The sequence below is a fragment of the Pipra filicauda genome, unplaced genomic scaffold (assembly GCF_003945595.2).
Source record: "Pipra filicauda isolate LSUMZ 115617 unplaced genomic scaffold, ASM394559v2 scaffold150_size2825430_pilon, whole genome shotgun sequence".
Taxonomy (NCBI): domain Eukaryota; kingdom Metazoa; phylum Chordata; class Aves; order Passeriformes; family Pipridae; genus Pipra; species Pipra filicauda.
In genome coordinates, this window is record NW_024103996.1 from 86,050 (window position 1) to 102,147 (window position 16,098).

The 16,098-nt window shown below is 34.8% G+C and overlaps 1 protein-coding gene across 5 annotated transcripts in view; it reads left to right on the plus strand.

The window, feature by feature from the left end:
* The window catches only part of CFAP46 (cilia and flagella associated protein 46), a 64,973-nt gene that overhangs the window by 31,293 nt on the left and 17,582 nt on the right, over positions 1-16,098 (plus strand). For 3 of the 5 annotated variants that reach the window (XM_039378930.1, XM_039378931.1, XM_039378933.1), the window contains 16 exons: positions 218-377; positions 1,608-1,834; positions 3,757-3,876; positions 4,266-4,421; positions 4,780-4,928; positions 6,375-6,473; positions 6,723-6,852; positions 7,774-7,920; positions 9,257-9,457; positions 10,406-10,512; positions 11,078-11,260; positions 12,073-12,208; positions 12,974-13,153; positions 13,591-13,779; positions 14,225-14,359; positions 15,247-15,426. In XM_039378930.1, the coding sequence (XP_039234864.1) occupies positions 218-377; positions 1,608-1,834; positions 3,757-3,876; positions 4,266-4,421; positions 4,780-4,928; positions 6,375-6,473; positions 6,723-6,852; positions 7,774-7,920; positions 9,257-9,457; positions 10,406-10,512; positions 11,078-11,260; positions 12,073-12,208; positions 12,974-13,153; positions 13,591-13,779; positions 14,225-14,359; positions 15,247-15,426 (2,499 nt within the window). The remainder of the gene's footprint in view (positions 1-217; positions 378-1,607; positions 1,835-3,756; positions 3,877-4,265; positions 4,422-4,779; positions 4,929-6,374; positions 6,474-6,722; positions 6,853-7,773; positions 7,921-9,256; positions 9,458-10,405; positions 10,513-11,077; positions 11,261-12,072; positions 12,209-12,973; positions 13,154-13,590; positions 13,780-14,224; positions 14,360-15,246; positions 15,427-16,098) is intronic. The other 2 variants (XM_027746336.2, XM_039378932.1) reach the window with 2 other exon arrangements.

The following is a 16,098-nucleotide window of genomic DNA, read 5'->3' on the forward strand; positions in this document are numbered from 1 at the left end:
TAAGAGTAGCAAGGAGTTTTAATAAAACAAAGAATTAATTGGTGGAGTTTTCTGTTACATTCTCTTTATCATAACTCTGATTATGTGATGCCAGTAAAACTGCTCACTGTCAATTATTATTTTTTGCTTCTGTTCAGATTACATTAAACTTTAGAATATCATTTTGAAGGTTTACATTAACAAATATTAATTATCTCCTCCTTTATTACTTTTACAGAAACAAGAAGATAAGTTGCAGAGTGTTGATTACCTGATGGAATTTGCTGAATGGTTATATTGTAATCAGTTTCCCCTCAACGATGCTATTAAACCTCTGCACTGGGCAGTAGATCTCCTGCTGCGCAAGAAATTCCCTATGCAATCCTCACAAGAGGAAGGTATGGAATAGGTGTTTCTCCTCCAGAGGAATTTCTCAGCAGCAAATGCAAGGGACATTTTAAATTTACAGCTTAGTTATCACAAAGAATGGCACTAGCTTGCCTGTATTTTCTCTTACATTCACTGTCTTTAATCAATGCTACTTCAGTTATCTGTGGGTTCTGTGCTGTGCCATGGAGACCTCCCCTCAGTCTGTTGGTGTAGTAAGATACTGCTCCCGTCTGACGTGGGTTCCTGAGCTGTGAGATGCTTCCAGAAAGCAGTGCTGGGCAGTCTATTGCAAATACATCTTCATGGAGGGACAGATGGAACTGCAGGAAACAGTTTCTGTCCCAAGATTTGGGTACCTAAGTTCATTGCTCTTGACTTGGCTTTGTCAAGAATTTTAGCATTGTTTTTTCAAAACTGACTTTCAAAGGGAAGTGTGCTTTCAGCTACCCATGTAACAGTCAAAATCCCTTGGTCCTTTTACTTTGTGTCCACTTGTGGTAGTATGGCCTCAGTGACCTGTTTTGATAGAACACCCCATTATTCAACTGGGGAAAAAAGTATCTGATTTCTGGAACAACACTGTCCTGTGTGGCATTGATGAACATCCTCACTGCTCGTATTTTTGTGTGGATAGATGAAATCGTTCAGAAAAGTACTTCTGACATTTGCATTGAGAAAGAGAAATGTTCAGTGTCTCTAGTATCACACATATGATTGAAGTCACAGTAGCAATATTCTGTTCATACTTTTCTGTTAGTGGTTTGGTTGGGTTTTTTTTACAGTCCTATGGTTGTTTAAACTTTGTATTCGTTCTGTAATGATCCTCCCATCCAGTTTCACCTGGTTGCTTAGGATTACTGGCCTTCTTACACCACTTGAGTTCCAAGAAAGTTTTTACAAAGCTTTTAATGGAAACTGAAATAATATAATAAGGAAAACTAGATTCAGATATAGAACAGCCCAGATTGGAAGGAACCTCAAAAGATCATCTGGTCCAACCTTATGTGCATGTCATTTCTCTGTCAGGCTTACATAATTTAATTAACATAACTTACATTATTGGCTGAAAGCATGATACAAGTAGCACTCCATCATAATAGTAAGAACATCTTCAGTAGATGGATTTTCATTTTTCTTTTTTTCCCCTTAATATTTTCATTTTCAATTCAGAAATTTTAACTTTTGAGTACGTTTTTGCAATGCTGCCATTGTGAGCACGTGACTGCTTTTTTTTTTAACAGAAAAAATTGATGTACCGGAATTTACGCCCACAGAAAACATTGAGATGAACAGTGGAGCAAATGATATCATTCCTCAAATTAATTTGGAGGATTTGAGTAATATTAAACAGTTGGAAGCTTTGTTCAGAGCACAGACATTACTGGCTGTAATTTCTGGTCCTGGTTCTCCTTGCCATCAGCAGCACTGTTTGCTGGCGTGTGCCTGTATCGTCCGGATCTGGCAGGTGAGACCGTGGGAGGTCAGACGTGGGTTGGGTTGGGTTTTAATGTGGCCAGTCTATTTCAGGTCTTCTCGTGTAACTGTGATACCAGCTACTCTTTTGGTGTTTTAAATATGTCTTTAGAGTTTTCAATTTTATGGTGTCATTAGTGTATTTTCCCGGCTTTTGGAAATAAACCAGAAAATTGTTTATCTTGGGAAAATAAGGAAGAGACAGGAGGGATAAAAGCAGTAACCCAATATTTCTCTGGGGTACAGTCATATGTTTTGTGCAACAGGTTCTAAAAATGTGTATTTTTAATTTGCTAAAGAATCTTAATAGTGGCAGAATATGTACTGAAGACATTGCTGGCAGTTCTGAAGAACAGTGATTTCTAATGGGCCTTTACAAAATTGAATCAAAAGGGCTGTCATGTGACTGAAAGGATTGTGTTCACTCATTAATTTCTCCAATTACTTTCTCATTGTTACAGCATTCCAAATTAAACAAATCTATTTCATTTCTCATAGATATGACCAATTGAAATGGCTTTTCAGAATCACAGCAGCACTCATAGGAAAACAATTATACATTAAATAAAGTAAATCTTTGAAGGGACTAAATGTGTACTTAATAATAGTAATGCAATAAATCATTATAGAAACAATTTTAGTTGAGACATATCAACTAGATTGGTAAGGTATAGCTTGGGCATAATTTTATTCCAGTTAGATGTAAAAGTCTGCTATACGTTAAGATTTCATTGTGAAATCAGTTTAAGGTGATGGAAGACAGGAATTTGAAAAATAAAAATTGAATATTGATATTTTCGGATTTACACAAGCACAACTTTAAACATACTACACTTGACTGAGTGTCTTACTAGAGAAAAAATGATCTGAAGGGAGTACTACTGTTTGAATAAGCTGTTAAAACTAAAATTGCTGGTGCTGCTGTCAGTGCCAGTCATAGGACAATGACAGTCATTCTAAGAATCATATTTACAGCTGAACAGTATTGTGAGAAAAAGAATAACCATGTGGTATGAAAGGAATTAAAGTACTCCAGGACTCCTTGTTTTGGGAGTACAAAGTGAAGCAGACTTGACTGAAGACATGTGTTTCTAAAGCAGGCTCTCTAAAGTGTTAGGACTCCATAAATAACTCAGTAGAAGATCTTAAAATGTCCTCTGAAAACCTGAATAATCAAAACCAATAATCATCTGCTTCTGACTTTTTAAAAGACATGTTACCTTTAATTTGAAATTTTCATGTTTCGTGCATTATCCAGCATTAGTTTTTTATTCATATTTTGTATTTTATTCTTCATTCCTCCAGCAAAACATATACAACTTCTGAAATGAATGTGGGTTTTTGTTTGTTTGTTTTTTATTTTAGGTAAGATCAGAGCTGTGCTATTACATGCACAGGGAAATTTTTAATTAATTCATTCTTATGCTTAAATATTTAGAAAATTCTTTCCTATAACATTCATTAGGAGCATTGTAGAAGACTAATCCAGAAGGAGAACAAAATTACTCTTTGCAGTCCTGTAGATTACTTTTATATGAAATCCATTTCACGTAGAACATGAAGGTATCTAGACTAGCAGTTTAAAACAAAAGAATTGAATTTACAGCCATAGAGGTTAAAAAAGAGTAGCAGTAGGGTTTACCACAGGGATGATGTCATCTTTGACAATTCTGCTGTTTAATTGCGTTGGCATGATCGTCCTAAATGCTTGTACAAATAATACAGCAACCAGAAATCTCTGAAATTGTTGTTTTCTGAAGAAAACTTCTGCAAACAGAGCACGATATGTGACAGTTGTTAACAGCTGCAGATAGTGATTTGCAGTGGATAATAACTGTTACTAGCAAGTATCATTATTACTGCAAATTGAAAATAATTTGAATTGAAAATAATTATAATTATTTGATTGTCTAGATATCATTGCCAGCATCAGGACTTATTACAAAAGCAAGATCAAGGTCTTCACAACCTACAACTACTCAGAAATTGAAGTCAAAATCTCCTCCTAAAAAAGACAAGGGCAGAAAGACACAAGTAAGACCCATTTTCCTGTGAAATTAAAACAGTCCTCTCTTTCTGAGAGATGTTTCCCTGGGCTCATATGGTAAATAGTTCAGATGCTTTCCTGGACAGACTCTCACAACCTGTGAAGAATTTCTGAGTCTGGGTATCATAGGTTCACTCTTGATCACACAGACTTTACAGGTCAGGTATTTACAGATACTTTTTCTTTTGTGTTGATTGTTGCATTGTTCAAGATACTGCTGTTTTGTAAAACCCACAGTGTAGGGATCCAAAAAAACCCCCAAATCCAAGAAAATTTCAAAGGATATTAAACAAATGAGTTCATTTTTTTAGCTGAATATTTAATACCAATAAGATTATTAATTTGACCTTATAAGTGTCCTTGGTTTTTATTATAGTCTGATATTTCTGTTGCAAAAGAGGAACCTAAAGTTGATAGCTTACCAGCAAATGTGGAACAATGGGCCCTGTACGAATGTCCTAAGGAAATCAGAGATGCTTTTAAACAGAATACAAATATCTATGGTATTAACTGGGAAAATTTCCCCAAACCTGTAAGTATACTCCTCAAAATTCTAGATCATTTGTTATTTAGGGAAAAATGAGTACCAAAAAACTATGTTGCATTTTAGTTTCTGTCTGTGTATGTTCAGAGATCTGTCCAAAATACTTTCGTATCGTAGGAGTCATTAATACTTCAGAAAGTGTTAGTCTGTCCCCTGTGTGAAATGCACTCAACTTACAGAATAAATTCGTTGGCTTTCTCTGTACCTTGTCGCTCTTGCAGCTTGAAAGTTTATTTGGACCTTTTTTTGGGTTTATTTTGGAATTGAAACTGTAGTCATTAATTTAAAAGTTATTTTCTACAAAATTATGTTTATACTGATTGAACTAAAAAAAATTTCTTTTCAGACTTGCACTTTGTATTTTATGGATCTCTTATCTAAGGAACTACAGAAGATTTTTTGCCCCCACTTGATTCTTCCCATCTTTCAACTAGCTGAAGTTATTGCTAGTGAAGTTGTGGAATGTAGAAGTTTGTCTGATCTCTATCACCTTCGGTTTGTATCTTTTATTTATTTTAAATAGAAGAGAAACTGAATGGAGTGGACCATCCATTAATATTTCACTAAATAGTAACAAGGCTTTCTGAGACTTACTGTTTTATATTTGTAATGGTTTTTTATTTAATTTCTTTTTTAATACATTTTAATAGAAATTTGATGAATTGGTTTGTGGAATTAAAAGCCACTAAGTTTATCTGTTACTAAACACCATCTCCACTTGGAAAGTGTACAAGAATATGAAACCAGGCCACTTCCATGTGAATGATTTTTGAAATGCCTTATTGTCACCTAACTGAAAAAAACAAAGTCCAAAAGAGTTTCAATAAAAGTATTATCTATTAAGTAGTCAAAAGCAGGCTCCGTTCCTGCAACAAAAATATCTTGTCTGTAGCTGAAGGGCACAAAGTTTCCCTAATAAATGCGTTTTTACAGAGATTTGCTTTTGTGACCAAAAGGATGTTATTTTTTATGGATGATCAACCCTAAAAGTTTTGATTTAAAAACATATAATATGCACACAATAGAAAACTTTTGCTGTTTTAGTTAAAACACTTTATTGTGCTTTTTTGAAAGTTATTTAATAATGTTTGCTTAAGAAGTTAGTTACAAGCAGTAATTGTTTCTTTTCTGTTTGTTTGCAAAATGCCACTTAATGTATACTTAAAATGCTTGCAACTAAGCCCACAGAGCAGAATAGATAAATATTAATGTATAAAAATATATGTGTTTATCTGTACTGCCAATTCATTACTGAGTTACTGTCTTACAAGACTAAAAGGAATTTACTGACAGGAAATTGTTCTCAGCCAAGAGTTGCCAGACAGATTTTTTTGTAGACTCCTCAAGATTTGTTTTATTTCCTGGTATTTTATTTATATCTATGACTTGATGTCTCTGTATGATTAGGTAGGTGTACAGGATTATATTACTCTTTACTCAATACAGAAAGGTAGGTGAGCACGTACATGTGGATGGGAGGTTTTGCATGGTATAGTGAGACCATATTATAAATATTTTCATACTTTTACCCAATAGTTTTTGCCATTAAGTTGGAGAGGTAGAGGTTTGAAGGACAGACTGGTGCTACTGGTGGCTGCCCCACCCCTGGAAGTGTTTGAGGGCGGGTTGGATGCAACCTGGTCTGGTTGAAGGTGTCCCTGTCCATACCTTTAGATGTCCTTAGAGGTCCCTTCCAGCCCAGAACATTCTGTGAATCTGTGACCTCTGTTAATGGGTAATTTCAGCTACAGCATTTCCGCTCTTTACAGTCTTTACTCTATTTACTCTATTTACAGTCTTTGTTATTGCCAGGATTAATCAAGACATGAGAAGGTAGGATTGACACGTGGAATGTGTGCTCTTTATATACAATGTGTTTATATGATGTAATATATGAAGGATTTTGATTGTTTCTTAAACATTTTTTCTTTTTATTTTTAGAATTGCCCTGATATGTTCAGATTTAAAACTGAGTCAGGCATCTGTGTATCATGAGAGAGCTGCTGGAGAAACACATATTAGTGACTTGGAACAAGCAATGTATGTATTTTCACTGCAGAGGCTGTATTTAGTTGGGACTTTTTTCCCTGCAGTTGATAAGTGCTGTTGGGGAAAAAATACTTAAAACATGATCTCTGGACACAACTTTGGTATATTAGCTTCTGTGCATGATCATTGTGTGTCTGTCCACAGACTGAGTGTATGGTGAAGATTCCTAACCCACTGATACTTCATTATGAGATGATTTTAAAATATACTTGAATTTACTTTTTCTTTCTTGTGATTTAGGTGTAGGCAAGAGATTGCACTGAAAAAATCAAAAACTGTACATACAGAAACAGAAGAAACTAAAACATCTTCTGGAAATGCTGAGCTGAATATTAGTAGGGATGAGAATATCCTTAATTCAAGTGAAAAGGTTTTTATTTCTGCTTCAGTTTCTGTGCTAAATTACTCTTTGCTTTTTTTAAATGCACTTGCTGGTTTGTTTTTAGGTAATACTTGAGAAATACATGAACACAAAAATCATGAAAAATGCATGCTACTTAAATTCTGCTGGCAGGCATCAGCTGAAGCTGAGCTGGGATTGCCTGGCATATTATTTGTATTGAGGAAGAACAAGAGTGGAATCTCTATTCATACAAAGTAAAATTGCTTTCCTATAAATGGATTTTGGGATTAATGCAAAACAGTGGAAAGGACTGAGAAGCAAAAAAGACACTGTATTCACTCTTGGTCTCATTTTTTCTCTTCTTTCTCCCTTACATTACCACATACTTTTTTACTTCCTCTTACATATTGTTTTAAAGGCATGCAAATATTTCAGCTCTGTCTTTACTGTCTCTTCTTTAGGAAGATAATTACCTTACTGATTTTTTTAAAGCTTACCTACACTTTGCTCTTTGTTATGGCAATTCTGTCCTTACTTTTGTCATATCACATTGCACTCTTTTTTCCCCCCATTCTTGTGCATGTAAAATACCTTTCTTTTCTAATTTTCTAATCCCTCTCAAGTCCCCTCTTTTAACTTTTGTAAATAATTTTTCCCCTTGAGTTTAGTTATTACCAAGAATCAACTTCTTTGTGACAGTAGCTACTTTGTGAAGTAGTTAATCTGTCCTAAAATTAGTTATAATAGTGTATGCTTACTAGTTGAATGCCTTTTGAGGGTTACAGAATCCAAATCTCACAACAAACCTATTTTTCCTGTAATATAACATTGAATTTCAAAGTTAGAAAGTAGAACTGGACTGTGGGATACAATAGTTAATAACAATTTATATTCCATCTAGATGAGTTTTGAAATTTATGACGGTGTAATACTTTTGTTGTTTTTCAGGTTTTTGAGTTAAATGCAGCAACAGGAAAAGGACTGAGTGCACTTTCTTTCCCTTCCTTGTGGATTGAAAAAGCTGAAGTACTAATTCAGCTTGGCTTGTATCAACCAGCGAGACTGCTGCTTGCAGAGGCCCATGCTGCAACTCAGGTACAATAAAAACTAAATGGAAAAAGAAACATTAATAAAATATGGAGAAAAAATGTTCGTTTTGATGCAGTTATTCCTCATAATAATAATCAAACTACAAAAATAAACGTTCTCCTCCCACCCCAAACCAATGTAATTTTAAGTTTCTACATGTATAGTACATACATTTAGATATATGGCGTTTGAGTCCAACTTTATGGGAGTTGCCTGAAGGTTATTTAAATTTGTGGAATAGTGTTAACATCTCTGTCTGCTTTGCAGTGGCCTTGAAGGATACCAGTATATCCCAACCTTGTTTGTTTGCATAGGTGGAGGATGTTCAAGGTTTGCTCAGAAGAGAGAGAGGGTGTTCAGCTCCATCCTCTTGACATTTTGATTGTTTGAAAGTCTCCTTATTTCATTTTGAACTTCATTATGGTTTTACTGCTAACTGTGTTTTGCTAAAACTGAAATTACACCTTAGAATTCTGGCAGATCTGAAATAAGTGTCCATGTGTTCCACCAAACAAACCTGCATCATCTCAATACGATGAAGGGTTTACATTTCAGATCTGTTCCCTATATCCACCACTCTCCACTATAGCACTGTGCTTCCTTATACAAGTTACTGAAACATAATTATTGCAGCAAATCCTTTACTTTTAAAAAAATGTAGTTATTATCCTGTTATTTTGTGTAATAATATTTCTCATGTAAGTAAAAACTACCTATATATGTTTAGCATAGTCATGGAAACTTTGAATAGTATTATATGAATAATATTCAGTAATAATACATGCCTCTTTTTAAAGCATTAATTAAGTATTGTATATACAGAAAAGTTCAAAATACCTTCAGGAGGACAATAATTTTAATTATATAATTTCTTACTAGTACCCCGTATGTCTGTATGCTAGTATACAAATCTTATATTGGATTTGTCCCTTACCTGCTACTGGTTATATAGTGTGTAACTATTGTGAGTTCACTGGATCTCTATGGTATCTACATATCAGTTCACAAAAACATCTTTCATCACCACATTTCTTCATCAGATGCTGACAAACACTAGCAGATTTATACATACTAAACAATAGCAGAAAAATAGCTTATTTGACTTGTGGGGTGGAATATAGGGGAACATAAAGAAATGTGAAGTAGATTTGAAGTTCTTCATATAAAGTAGACACTTCATGTTTTTGAAAAAAAGAATTACTATACGGTGTAACTAAGAAATTCAACAGCCAATTGGGGAAATACCATTCACTTTTTATTTCTGTAAGTTTAAAATACAGACAGACAAAAATGAATAGCAGTAGTGTATTTTGGTATATAGATGACATATCTTTCTGTGTAGGAATTGAGGGCCCTGTCTGATGTGTCAAGGTGCTTGTACTTACTGGCTGTGTTGGCTAACCTGGAAAGGAACCATAGACAAGCTAAAGCACTCCTGGAGAAAGCACAGCTTCTGGGAGGAAATGAGCAGTTCTGGTACAACAGTACTCTTAGTCTGGTAGAAGCAATTCTAGAGGAAGAGGGGGAAGGAAATCAGAGCATGGTAAGGAAGTTTTTTGGTTTGGGGGTTGCGGTTTGGGTTGTTTTCAGCTATGGTCCCTCTCAGTGAAATATTATAGCCTTTTCATTTCGATAAAAGCAAAATTAGGTGTTAAATGCAGTTAATGTTGTTTTCTCTGTGTGTTCAACAAACGTTAATTACACATTCCAAACACACGCAGGCCACTAGGAATGAGATTTTACCCACAAAACTTTAGGATGTTCTTATATCCTAATCTCTCTATATCCTTCTACTGAAATAAGAGCATTTATAATATAGCATGTGTGACTAAATCCCAGAGATTTGATTCTCTTGATTAGAATGCTTTTGTATTCAGACAGTTCTGTTAACACTGGAGTATTTATTTTCCATATTTATTAAAAATTATACCTTTCAATATTATTTCCTAGGATACTTTTCCTTTTCAAGTATTCCAAATACTTTTACAAATACTATTTCTGGATTATGGAAGATACTACTATAACATATTTATGTTTTTAGAAAAGCCTTTTCCTATTTGACCTATAACATTAAAATATCCATTTACTGTTCAGCCCTTAACTTTCATGAGTTTCAGCATGAATATAGTCTTGTGTCTGTGATGATCTGCCCTGTATTGATAAGGTGTGCAAGTCTGTGTTGTATGGAGGGATTATTTTGATTTGGGCTGAACTCATATTTACTATTTTTTGCTCTGCACCTCCCAGATCAGTCTGGCTCCATCTTCCCTCCTTGTGTTTATGTGCATCACTCACTTGATCATCAAAATATCTAAGTATGATCATAACTCAGACTTTCTAGACTTATTTACAGTTATCAAGAGCCAGTTGGGGAATATTGGGGAAAGATAATTAACATGTTCTGTGCAAAATTTAAGCTTTCTAAATGAATGTTTAATATTATACATAGACATGTAAAATAGAATTCTGAAAGTTCTGGTGTTGCCTGCAGGCTTGTGAAATTCTGGGACACACTGTAAATGTGCTCCAATCCACGTTACTGAGGAGGCCTGGCAGGCAGGCAGAGCTGGGGTTTATGATTGCATCCCTTGAAGCCAGGTACCTATCTCTTCATTCAAATATGCCTAGCTTCTAATATGCACCTACGTTGCAAATAAATGTGATTTTTACAATGCTTCCTTGTTTTACTGTGGTACATTCTGTGAATTACCAAATATTTTTTTCTAAGTGATTTTTGTGGTGGTTTGGATTTTTTTTTTAAATTTAAATTTCTTTCCCAATTTCTTTGTTCTTGTATGTAACTGCCTGTTAAGCAAGTTGGTAAGTTGGTAAGGGAGTTCAGATGCCACAACCTGTTGTGCATAGTTTGCAGTGTAGGTTACCTGAAGGTGGGAGGTACCTTCTGCCTATGCAGAGGTATCTGTTGGAGCTGGGTACTACAATAATTAGATACATGGAACAAGTGACACCTCATTTCTAATCTCAAAATATAGTATTTTGATTTTTCAAGAGCATACTATAATTTTTAGAACACACATTTTAAGAACTATGAGGCTTTTAATAGATTTTTTTATAATTTAAAGGAAAGCAGAGAGAAATGTGTCTGTTCTCAAACATAGCCTGTGCTTTCTGACTGCTGTCTTGTAATTAATTTTTTTTCTAGGAAAACACTTATTCAGATACATTTTGCTCAAGATCATATGACAATTAATGCTGAGTCTGCTCAGTTGCCACATATGCTACAGGAATCTTACAATAAATTGGTTCAAATTGAGAAGGATTTTGTTCATTATGGGCATAAAAACTGCAGTGCTGAGATTCTGCTGGAATGTGCAAATATCCGTAGGTAAGACTGTAACTCTATGGAAAAATTTCATTTAGATTGAACTAGTCCACAAAGTGCATTGTTTATTTTTTGTAGTCTAATGAAAGATGGAAAAGAGCAGATAACATTGTTATGTTTTATATATCAGTGTTACATGCCTGTTTGCATTCTTCACGAGTTCTATATTCAGAAAAGTACTGTAGAATCAAAAATTCTTTTCACTGAAGGCAGAGTTAATTTTAGGTGGTACCAGTGATTTTTGTCCTATTTTGAGGTCAAAACAAAGTATCAAGGTCTCTTAAGTCAGTGTTTTGACTTGCCATTTGCAAAGGTCTTTTAGCAGCCACACCAGTCATTCCCAAGTATTTACAGGCTTTTACCCTTCTTACTGTTAAAATGTTTCTCTAGAAATTGGTGCAATAGCAAAAGTGCAGAAAATGGTGTGCCTGGAATCCCAGATGCTTCCAAGATACCCCCTTAAAACGACTGGGATATGGTTTGTACCTGTGCCATTTTGTTACTGAAAAGACGTACTCTGGAATATTGTCTGCCTTTCTTCTCTAATTTTAGTCTTGACATCTCCTTGCACTGCAGCAGGGCAGTTACAGGAGAAGGACCTTGGAAAAACAGCTTGTGAACGTTTGCTTCTCCTGTTTGAACATTTCAAAAAACACCTGTACAATATTTTGTTAATCTTTTTATCTATTAAGTAATCTATTTAATTAATCTAATAGATTCATTGCTTTATTATCTATGTTCAGTAGTACTTATACCATAAAAATAAGCATTTTCTTATGTTAGTTCCTTTGGATTTATGGTGGTGTTTTCTTCAGGTTGATTGCCAAGAAAGAAAGGAACAGAAAAGACAAACACAGTCATTATCTAGATGCTTACAACTTAGCTCAGAGGGCAGTATCCAAAACTGAGGAAGTGTTTCAGAATGTTCGGAGTTTATTTGCATTTAATGAGGTATGGATATTTTTTTCTCCTACTTGTTAAAAAAAATCTAGTTTAGTTGTAATATTCACTCATTCTCGGGTAATTCCTGGAAGCCCCAAATGAGATTATCTTCTTGCAATGATAAGCATTGTTTGAATATAGAAAGAAATATTGCATGTCAAAAGAATTTACAGTTTAAAAAGGGATGAAGAGAGGATTTGTTTGGCCTTTATCAATTTTATTTAATTCTGAAATTTATCTAATAGCTACAAAAGAAAAAGTATAAACTTGGGGATATTTTTGATTCTCTAAATACCTCAGAGGTTAAAAATTCTTCAACATAAAGTGTTTCTTCTCAGGAGAAAAAAAATTTATCCAGAAGTTTACTATAAATAAAGAAAGTCTATCCTCAAAGCAGTATATTGGGGGTAATGGAAGCCTGCAGCCTACTTTTCCAGTGTGTACCATTATTATGCTCTGGCATCCAGCTGCATGTACACATGTGTAACTCTTGGAATTGGATATTTGTACCAGGTACTTAAAATGTGAAAAGCAAAAACCCCACTGCTCTTGTTCTATGCAACTACTTTGATTGCTTTGTAATGTATTTGACATCGAAGTTTATCTTTTAAATTACTTAAATATCTTCATTGGAATATTTCTGCTCTGTTGAGGTGAGATTGCTAAAATCTTTGCTTCTTTAATTAAAAGAAATACAACATTCTAACTTCTTATCAGGTAAATTTGCAAAAATACGTGACATTAGAATTCTGCATTGCTTTTTTTGTATTTCAGAGTACAAATATTAGTATCCCATTAATGAGGCAATTAGCTAACAGGAAAATAAATCTTGTAGAAATTCTTTTGGATATATTTCATCTTGTTATTACTGAGAAAAAGCGTAAAGAATTGGGAGAGGTGTCATCTCATGAAATTGTGGAGGCATTCATCATTGAAGAGGATGCATTAGAACAGGTAATACAAAATATTTAGTGCTATGAATTGCATAAAAGGTATAACAAAGTTTCCCAGGGACGTTTTCTGTAGCACAACTTCTTCCACTACTGAGGAAACGGGCCTCCAGACCATTTCTGTATTTTTGCAGCAGGGGAGGCTCAAGTGTGTGATTTTAGTCCTGGGGATGGTTTATTGGGCACCCTCCCCTTATCCCATGCTTTCCTTGGCATTGATTGTACTTTGCTTATGGATCTCACATGGAGCTTTTTTAATTTAAATCAGTTGTTAATGAATTTGTGTATCTATTAAAGACAGGTAATTTGTAGTTGAAAGTGTAATCATATTTAACATACATATTGGTATGTGAATAGATATGTGTTACATTTTTTTAAAAAGTATATTTCTATCTGTATGGGTATATATGAGCAGATAAACCTAAATATGTATCTTGCCAGGATTGGAAGCATATGGAATGTGCTGTGGGTCACATTACACTGGCTCAGTTAGCAAATGTACAGAATCTCTGTAAAGGCTGTCCCGACATCAAATCCAAATGCCTGTATCTGACTGGAAAAACTCTTCATTTCCTTGCCATTGATGTAAATCCTGTATATTCAGAGATTTACTGGAAGCCCAATGTTATGGTATGCATTCTTTTCTGCACTTAAATTAATTCCTGTGTGTACAGTTTATCTGCCCCAATGTTTTTCTATATAAGTTTGTATAAAACTGCTCTTTATTGTTGTAGAAAGAACCCCATGTAAGAAAAGGAAGGTTGATTGAGGCATTATAAATACAGCGATGAATTAAAGCATTCAGAAGAAATTAATGGAGTGCAAATATTAGAAAGTCAAAATCTTAGAGGTTGTATGGGGGGCCTTTTTAGTTTCTGTTGTTCATATTGCCATTGTAACATATTAAGAAATTTTTATGTCTGATGATATTAGTAAATCTCTCACCATCAAGGAGTTAAGGCAGTGATTTCTATTATGATGAACTCCGTTTTCACATAGTCTTTCAGAAAAGAAATGAAGCCAGCCTTACTTAGTGGGATGATTAATTATTCTTTTTTTTTACTGTGATGGGTAGGAAGAAGCTAAATCAGACATCAGAAAACCTTGCCTGTCTTCAGCAGAATGCAGAGAACAGGACAGGACAGACAGTGGTTTACTGACTAATAAATGTCATAATGATAAGGACAGGAGGAAAATACAGGAATTAAAGGTACATTAGCATATGAGCTTCCATTGGAATTTGAGTGCTTCCTTTTTATGGAATAACAGGCAACGTGTCAGTTCTGTTTGAACCAACAATGGAAATGTCTGTAACACAAACTTGAACTTACAAAAGAAAAAAGTCTACAGAACACCTTCCAACAAACAGCTTTCCAACCCTGCCCTGCTGTGTCGCTCTGTCCTACCCCACAGGATGTGGGAGCTCCCAGGAGAGCTCTCCCACTTGCTCCCAGAAAGCAATGATTTATCCCTCAGTGGTTTCCCACTGATGAGCACGTAGCATCCAGTGCTAGATGAGCAGGCAGCTTCCTCTCTGCCTCACAGACATGTCTTTCGAAGGGAGCGTAACATTTCACAGACTGGGAACAAAGAAATTACTTCTGTCACAAAATGTGTAAAATTCCATGAGCTGATCTCTGTTAACTGCTGCAGTTGAAAGCACTCTAGGAATTGGGAATGTACAGTCTGTGATGCCAGTAAAATGAATAAATACCTGAGATAAGAGATTTGTGGGTTTGTTTGGATTAAATGTAGGTAGCTGTCACTGGAAACAACTGTATTGGTCTTTGTTTCTGAATGACTCATATTGCCTGGAATTCAGTCTATTCTGCTAAGTACACAGTTTATGTTAAAAGAAAGTATTGTATTAAAACATTTATTTTTTAATGTTGTGTAACGGATGTTGTTGTCTGCTAAATACTTAATCTGTATTTGCATATTTTGTTCATGTTTAAAGTAAATGCCTTAAAAAGAAGCAGCATGAAAATTAGTCATAAAAAAGCAATACTTATTTTCTCTAACACACTAGTAATATGTGTACATATAACAAATATTTAATATTAATTTTACTATAAACCTTTTATTTTTATCATCTAGAAGGAACATAAGATGGCTCAGAAGTATCTTTCTCAGTCCAGTGAGGCTTTGCTGCAGTGTATGGGGATTGCATTCAGTCAGAACATGACTGATGTACTGACTTCTGCTAGTTTGGAAATGGCCGAATGCTTTCAACAGTTTGATCCAGTTTCAGGAAGCCAGTTTTTGGCACTTCATCAGGTAAGGTAGCAATGTTTGTGCTGCTTTTCAGTGAGAGAATGTTGGAAGTTGCATAAACAAAACTATATTTGCACAGCCTGAGAACTGGTCATATGGAACGTATGTAGGGTCCTGTGTGAGAACTGGTGAGTAACACAGGTCATCAAATATAAGATATGTTTGCTGAGTTCACATCATTTGATTGCTGGCTTTTTAACAATTGTGTTATCTGTTGTGTTTGACCTGATGTTTACATTGATGATTGCATACATGAAAAGATTTTAATAAGAAGAAATTACTATAATTTGATTAGCTAAGATAAGACATTACCACAAAATGTGGTTTCATTCTTCCCTAAGAAATAATTTTAAAAGTGTTTCTCTGGATTTATTTATTCATTATTTTGAAGTGTGTAAGAAACATTTATATTCAGTTTGTCAAATTGACACGTGCACAGCATGGTCCCATAGATGGCTTGAAGGTGTGTGAATCATTCATGTGAATATGTGCCTCCATCCCAGAGAAGACGCAGAGTAGCTCTGAGGCTTATATTCCCCACATCAGGAAGGAACAGCACATAGTTCCTGCACAATGATCTCTGTTGTAGAAATACAGAAGAGGACCTTATACTACTTTCCTTCCTGCCATTAGCAGCACAACTGAAGGAAGTTATGACAAGCAGAAAGCACCTGA